Source organism: Sylvia atricapilla, chromosome 9 (genome assembly GCF_009819655.1).
Source record: "Sylvia atricapilla isolate bSylAtr1 chromosome 9, bSylAtr1.pri, whole genome shotgun sequence".
Classification (NCBI taxonomy): domain Eukaryota; kingdom Metazoa; phylum Chordata; class Aves; order Passeriformes; family Sylviidae; genus Sylvia; species Sylvia atricapilla.
Genome location: NC_089148.1, coordinates 18,664,319 through 18,672,364, shown reverse-complemented (window position 1 = coordinate 18,672,364; position 8,046 = coordinate 18,664,319). Strand labels below are relative to the sequence as shown.

Sequence of the window (8,046 nt, the reverse complement as noted above, 5' to 3'; positions counted from 1 at the left end):
CCGCTGCAGGGCGGCTCAGCCCGGCCGCCCGCGGGCACGGCCCCCGCCCCCTCCGGGACACCGCTCAGCTCGGCTGCTTCCCGCGGAGATCCTGCGAACGAGCCCGGGCACCCGCCGCCGGGGCGACCTTTCAATAAACAGCTGCTCTGAGAACGCGCTCGGCCGAGCTCATTTGTCCCCGCGCCGCGCTGGGGGCGGCTCCGGCCGGGCCCGCCCCGGGCCGAGGCTGCGCGGCCGGGCCGGCACCTCCGGCCATGGGGCGGCTGTGGGGCGGGTGGCTGCTGCCCATCGGCCTCCTGCAGCTGCTGGGCCCTGCGGGCGCCTGCCCCTGCCGGGACCCGCGGCTGTGCCAGCCCGTCACGGGCCCCGCCGGCTCCGAGGTGCGCGGCCCCCGGGCCCGGGCAGGCGCTGCCGGCGCAGGCGGGGCCGGGCCCGGCGGCGGCTTCAGGGCCGCTGCCGCACAGAGCCGCCTGCGCTCGGCCCGAGCCGGGCGGTGTCCCCGGGCGGTGTCCCCGGGCGGTGTCCCCGGGCCGGGTGGTGTGCGGGCAGTGGCAGTGTCGCCGGGCAGTGTCCCCGGGCCGGGGGGCGTGCGGGCAGTGGCGGTGTCCCCGGGCAGTGTCCCCGGGCCAGGGGGTGTGCGGGCAGTGGCAGTGTCCCCGGGCAGTGTCTCCGGGCCGGGGGGTGTGCGGGCAGTGGCAGTGTCCCTGGGCCGGGGGGCGTGCGGGCAGTGGCGGTGTCCCCGGGCAGTGTCCCTGGGCCGGGGGGCGTGCGGGCAGTGGCGGTGTCCCCGGGCAGTGTCCCCGGGCCGGGGGGCGTGCGGGCAGTGGCGGTGTCCCCGGGCGGTGTCCCTGGGCTGTGTCCCCGGGCCGGGCGCGCTGTGGGCGCTGTCCCACGCTCGGCTCCCCGGCTGCCATCCCTGCGAGCCGGGGGTGTGCGGTGTGAGAGCCGTGTGGAGGGTGATCGTCCTGCTGAGGAGTGCTCGGGGCTAACGAGGGTGCTTTTTACCCTTTTTCCAGGTCTTTGTTTTTGATGTGGGGAAGGAAACATGGAAATCCTACGACTGGTCAAAAATTACCACTGTGGCAGCTTTTGGAAAGTACGATCCTGAGCTCATGTGCTATGCTCATTCCAAAGGCTCCAGGGTAGTACTGAAAGGTTAGTTACGTTGGGACAACGTGGATGCTTATGATACGAACATAAGAAGATAAGGTACACAGGCCTATATTACCTTGGCATTTTACATTCAGTTGTATGCAGACTATTAAAATCATTAAGAGAATTAATTAATAAGACTTTAACGAACCCAGGACTATAATACATATTTTGCATGTGCTGGTATGCAAGGCATTGAAACAGTGGATTGTGCCACAGTAGTAACCAAACTGTCCCAGTGACATCCTAATAAAAGTTCTCTAACAGAAAACATCATTGCTATGGAGGAAGAAAAAAACTGGTATTTGGATCTATATTCTGGATCTTATGTGGAGTACCCAAAAGACAAAGTAAAGAAAGGGATTTTAAGTAATTTTTAGTATTTTGCACTTAAATGAGTCCCTCTGTATTAGGAAGTGGTTGAGTTTTAAAAAATGAATACTCAGGAACTTTGTGCAGGTAAAAGGCTGATTAGAGACACAAAGTCCATTAGCTTACGTGTTGTAATTATCTTTTGGCTCTGTTGAGAAAAAGCAGAACCCAGGACTACAGTGTGGTTAACAAAGGTTAAACACAAAAGTAATTTTCCTCTAAACATGACCAGTGGAAATGCTAAAAGTACTTAGATTTCAAGAAAGATGGTTTACCTTGGCTAAAAGAATACTAAGCCAAAGTACAAAGATTAAAATTATAGAAAAACCAAAGGAACTTAATTTTAACACCACTGTTTCTAATAAGCTTGGTAATCTCTTCTGGGGTGGTTCCTCAAAATTATGCTTGGGGAAAAAAGTGAACTCCTTTGTATTTAACCAGTTCTGGTTTGGGCATTTTTTTTGTTGTGTTTGAATTTTTTAGTTAACTGAAGACAAACCTTTGCCTCTTACTAATACTGTGGTGCAAATGCATGTTAACTATTGAAGGACTCTTGTCTAGGTGATGTACCTCTTAAGGAAATTGTTGATCCTGCTAAAAGAGCAGCATGGATATCCCAACAGGTGGACCTTGCAAAAAAGCAGTATATGGATGGAATTAACATAGATATAGAGCAAGAAGTTAATGAAACCTCCCCTGAGTATTATGCATTGACAGAGCTTGTTAAAGAAACTACGGATGCTTTTCACAGAGAAATAGCTGGATCACAGGTAATAATAATGTACTTTATAGAAACAGTAAATTTAACCTTATGAAATGTAAGGACTTTTGGCAGTGCTGTTTAGCATATGAATATGAAAAAGTTTATGCAGATCCAAATATAATATTCTAGTGAATGCCTAATTATGAATGTTAGCTGTGGTATGATCTTGTAAGAATCTCTCTTTTTGACCTGTGTGAATTTAAATGAGAGATGGCCTGTGCTGAGATTTGTACATACAATGTTACTGCTATGTGTGAGCTGGCAGTTACCTGAAGGACACAGTTACCTGTGCCTTATGTATTTTTGAAAGTAGGGCAAATACAGCCTTCTGGGGCAAGAGCTTGATAGTGTATTGGTAAACCTATCATGAAAGTTTTTAGTATTTTCATCATGCTTCATATTTTTGGTGGTTTTCATATTATATTTTAATTTCTTTGGTGCTCACATTCTTATCTTCTGTTTGTTTTATCAGATGAGCATCTTCTCCTATAGTTCATTATTATCAATAATGCAGTTAAACTGCACTATTTGGGAAATACTGTCTTTAAAAGTCAAGGGTTTGTTGTTTTTGTTTTTGGTTTGGTTTTTTTTTTTTTATAAGAGATAACCTAAGATAACCTTTTTTATAAGAGGGCACCTAAGGGTCATACTTGATACTAAGTTGTGCATTTTTCCTTCAGGTAACGTTTGATGTGGCTTGGTCTCCAGCATGCATAGATAAAAGGTGCTACAACTACACTGGGATTGCAGATGCCTGTGACTTCTTATTTGTGATGTCGTATGATGAACAGAGCCAGATCTGGACAGACTGTATTGCAAAAGCCAATGCTCCTTACCTGCAGACTTTAGTTGGTGAGGACTGAACACCACCCCAGGAGTCAGAGCATTTCAATTCGTTCACATGAGTAGATAGAAAAGATTGCTTTGTCGTAGGCAGGTTTATTTTTTAATTGTTGCAGTGAGGCTTGGAATGTGCTCAAATATGTGTTTTCCTGATGTGAAAATAGTATCCCTGATCCTTATGACCCTACAGGCAGACCTTTAGCAGTTGGGTGTTGTTACTTGTAACATCATGAGTGTGAAGAACGCTTTTAAAATGACAAATGACAGCCAGAGCAAGGGTGTCTGCCTGGCATTGCAAAGAAGTTGAAACATTTCTCTCATCTTTGTGAACCTCTGCTCAGGACAGATTGTTTAAAGTGTGAGCAACTAGAGCAGTTACTGAGATCTCAGCAGAGCAAGCCTCTCACTCACTGGAGAGTGCAGTGAAGGCAAAGCACAGCTTGCACCTTGGCCTTTGTCTGGGGATCATGCACGTTCTGCACTGGCTCTGGCTCTAAATTAGTTGTAAGAATAAAAAGCATAGGAAAAGTAAATAATGCTTGTTAATTTTTATTTCCCTCAAAACTAGGATATGAAGAGTACATTGCTATGGGCATTGATCCTAAGAAGCTTGTGATGGGTGTCCCCTGGTATGGCTATGACTATGTCTGCCAAAATCTATCCACGGTAAGGTGAAGATTATTTGTTTGCAATCAAACTGTTAGTTTTTTCCTTGGAAAGATACAACTAGATCTTGGCAATCTTGTTTTTCAACTAGGAAATATTGTGGTCTGATGGATGAGAACATCAAGCTGGAACACAAAACAGAATCTTTTGTTTGGCTCATAACTGATAAGCAGTGTGTCACCAGACAAGGCATTTTAGCTCCTTTTAGGCAGCCTGAACCCCATTATATCCAAGCACTGGTTTTGACTAAGGAGCTATAAATGTTATCTCTATGAGAAGAGATGATGTCCAAAGGCCCTACAACACTTGTATGTGTCTTCTCAACCACTCTAAAGACAGGTGCCACAAACCTTAGCAAACCTGACTGTCAGAGCACTTTATGAGGTCTCAAATATTATACTCTTGAAAAATGTAAGGGTCAATTAAAGGTGGAAAAGATAAGACAACTGTTTAGGCTTAATGATATCTATCCAATCCTGTATTACTGCAGATTAAAGAAAATTTAGCTGTTTTAATTTACTTTTCTCTACAAATAGCATCTGCCGGTGTTGCTTGAAGATTTGGAATTTTTGTGGCTCTAATGCCTTTTGTGAATTGTTCTTGGTTGTACTTCTATTCTGGAGTTCAATATATCTTACATGAAACTCATGCCTCCCTATTTCTTCTTCAGGACCATGTTTGTTCCCTTCCCAAAGTGCCTTTCCGTGGGGCTCCTTGCAGTGATGCTGCAGGGAGACAAGTCCCCTATGCAACCATCATGAAGCAGGTGAACAGTTCTCTTTCCGGGGTGCTGTGGGATGAGGTACAGAAGGCTCCATTTTATGAGTACAAGGTAAGAGTCTTTTTCCAAGACACTGTGGTATGGAGTAAGTGTTCATGAACCATAGATCTTTGACTATAAAATTATAGGGATTAGAGTCTTCCTTTCATGGTTTCTATTTTTTTTTTTTTTTTGGGATAGTAAAGGGTTGCTGGAAATTTGTCTTGAATTCCTAGTCTGAGAGAGAGGGGTGCAGTGCCTGAAGATTACAGGAGTAACTAAGATCTTTATTACCTTCCAGTCTTCTCGAGATACTGCATCATGTCAAAAAGGACATTTTGGCACAAAGACATCCTATAGTTCCATCCTTCACTGTTATAGTTACTTTCACATGTTGATAAATGATTTAAACTAAAAAAGATTGAGATGCTCTTAATTTTGTCTAGCTAAGTGCCTTGCATGCATGTTCTCTTCTGCATTTGTTTTCCATGTAGACACAGTGAAAGAGTCCATGAATGACTGTGCTTACAAGAACACCACAATGTATCCATTTTGTCTTGTTTCTTTAGACATTATTTAAGTTTCACACGTTGCTGATTAAAAAATATTGTAAGCAATGACCAGATAGAAGCAGCATAATCTTGATAAAATTTTATAACCTCCTCTATAACCTCCTCTAAAACTGTTTATTACTTTAAAACCCCCACAATCGCTAACTAAATTCACCTGTTAGCTTAGATACTGTATCTGAAATTTTAGCCATATTTAAAAAAAATACTAAAATGAAATTAGCTGTCTTTTCGTTTAACTTCAGTTAAATTGTGTCACTGTTTTATAACTTATATTCTACAATTAAATAATATCCAAGTATTTGGCTTAGAATTTTTAATTGTCCTGTCAGCCAAAGAATTGTTAAATCAGGAAAATATTCCATAAATCTACATAGTTTTTAATTGTATTTTTAACTGCATTCAAGAGACAATGTAATCACTGACACTAGTGTTTAAATATTTTTCTAGGATTCTGTTGGTCAGTTCCACCAGGTATGGTTTGATGACCCTCACAGCATCTCTCTGAAAGCAGCATATGTGAAGAGTCGAGGCTTAAGGGGCATTGGCATGTGGAATGGAAATAGTCTTGACTATTCCGGGGAAGCTGCAGCAGAACAACAAACTCAAGCAATGTGGCAAGCTTTGACTCCATAAGAACTATGTGAACCCTTGATTTAGAATGGTGAAAATTGATAATTTTTTATTTTGGCTTACACTATCACAGATTTTGATTTTATATAAATATATTTGGATTACAAAAACTTTAAAAACTAGGCAAATTAATCTTGTTGTTTTACATGCATAGCTGTATTTTCATTCTTCAGAACATTCCAGTGTTGCTTTGGAACAACAATCCTTGCATCAGTAGGGGTTTTTTTAAGACTGCTCATCTTTGTGATTTTTCACAGTTACTGTAAGTTAATTAATGCTTGAACCCAGTGTGTATCTGGTAACAAGACCAATTGTTGGATTTACAGGGGCAGTCTTATAATGATGCTTTGCTAAAGCTGCCAGGTGCAGTAAATGTTTATTCCTGCGTTACATGGTGCAGTCTCAGCCTTCTGACTTCCCAACCCAACTAATATTTTAGCTAAGTCACTCTAGAATCAGATTAAACAGAATACTGGAGAGACAGATTGTTGATTATATGCAGCTTGGTTACTCTTCTAGATTAAAAGATTTTTATGGACTGAAGAAATTACGTAACACGAAGTCGTTGCTGTTAAGATTTATATCAAACGTGTTCTTAGAAAGGAATATTGAATAAACTCCAGTTTCACTGTGTTTATGTATCACATAAATTCCTTAGTTTCAAAAGCAAAAAATCTCTGACCTTAGCTTGAAGAAGAAGCATTAATATGAAGAGGGCTTGGATGATGTTCCCTTCCATTTCAAACTACTTTACTTCCTGAAAACTGGAATTCAGAAGCTTATTAAATAAACTGCGTATCTAGTTTTTCACACACCGTAAGATTCATTCAGTAGCCTGTTTTTTGTTCTTATGGGGTGCTGCCTCTGAGATGATAGGAGATTGTTTTCTTTCTAGTTCATATTTTCATAAAATCATTTGCCTAAAGAAGTTGTATTAACTTTTAAAAATACCCATAGTGATGTAAAGATTGGCTGGTGTTTACAGGATTTTTTTGTTAAATAAAATGCTTTTTCTTGGTAAGGCTTGTAAACAATGTTCCCTGTCTGTGCTTTACTTGTTCTACAGCTTACAGCCCACACTCCTTGTCTGCTTCTCAGAACTGTTTCACAACCAGATTAAAGTGCCACTGGGCCCTGCTTAAGTGACTCCATTAATTTAAAAAATTATTTAATTAGGTAGATATAGTCAGTTGTGGGTTTGGTGGTTTTTTGGTTTGGTCTGGTTGGAGAGGTTGGGATTTTTTTGTTTGGTTGGGTTTTTTTGCTTGCTAAAGAGTTACCATAGTATAGCAGCATTACCATAATGGCTACTGAGGAAAAGGCTGGAAGACTTCATTTGAATTGTCTGCTTGCTATTACACGTGATAGAAAGCAGATGAAGCCTACTGGTCTTGCAGAAATAAAAAAAATTCCCTCGACAAAGCAGAAGGCTTTTCACTAGAGCACGACTCTATAAGTCTTAAGAGAAACTGCTACATTTTATATATATTATATATATACATATATATATATACATATATATATATATGTATCTCTACACACATATATGTACTTCAGAATGTGTATTAATACTTAAATGCTTAAATACTGTGAGATGGATATTTGCTGAATTGAGAATCTTCTGGCACAAATATGTGACCTGCAAAATTCTGAGGGCCAGATGACTTAATAATAAAACTCTCCTTCCCATAGAAGTAAAGAATCATGACCTGATAATACTATATTTTAAATTTAGGTTCTGATTTTCCAGTAGCTAGTAGCCTGCACTCATATAAGACACAATTCTTAAATAAAGAATGTGAGCTTCAACCCTGAATTGAGCAAAAGTGGCTGTAGTTTTAATATTTTTTAAAATCCTTTAGCACTAAAATCTTTGTTAAATTCTATCTTTAAGAGAGGACTTAACAATAATTGGATAATAGGTGGTTTGATTCAAGACATTTCTAAGTCAGTTCTTTTGAGAGCTGCATAATTTTCTTATCATATAACTTATCTCCCATGAGTGTTTCACTTCCAGTAATAAATACAGCCTTGACAGCTTTTTAGCTGAGATTAATTCCTAGCATGTTATTCTTCTTCTTAATATAATAACATCTGGTTTGCAAAGAGGCAAACAGCAGAGTTAGAAGGAAATTCCTATGAAAAGGTTTCTGATTCCTTTTTCAGAGAATTGTTGATCTCAGGACATGCATGACCTTGGAATTAAGGAAAGGCAGAGTATGCAAGAGTGTAAATTGGACCAGGATCATCATTATACTGGTCCAAGAGAAAGTTTTCAGGCAAGCATT

The 8,046-nt window shown here is 41.4% G+C and overlaps 1 protein-coding gene across 1 annotated transcript; it reads left to right on the top strand.

Annotated features, from left to right (window-relative positions):
* Positions 1-235: 235 nt before the first annotated feature.
* CTBS (chitobiase) lies at positions 236-6,896 on the top strand. Its single transcript, XM_066325137.1, has 7 exons — positions 236-380; positions 1,017-1,155; positions 2,086-2,294; positions 2,968-3,139; positions 3,699-3,796; positions 4,467-4,628; positions 5,576-6,896. Exons 1-7 carry the CDS (start codon positions 255-257, stop codon positions 5,759-5,761), a joined length of 1,092 nt encoding a protein of 363 aa, XP_066181234.1. The 5' UTR covers positions 236-254; the 3' UTR covers positions 5,762-6,896.
* The last annotated feature ends 1,150 nt before the right edge of the window (positions 6,897-8,046 follow it).

Bases quoted from the DNA above. Each gene is read 5' to 3' on its own strand.
- CTBS (XM_066325137.1), top strand. From the start codon at position 255: ATGGGGCGGCTGTGGGGCGGGTGGCTGCTGCCCATCGGCCTCCTGCAG. The intron at 381-1,016 runs GTGCGCGGCCCC...CCCTTTTTCCAG, and splicing joins CGGGCCCCGCCGGCTCCGAG to GTCTTTGTTTTTGATGTGGG. The intron at 4,629-5,575 runs GTAAGAGTCTTT...ATATTTTTCTAG, and splicing joins CTCCATTTTATGAGTACAAG to GATTCTGTTGGTCAGTTCCA.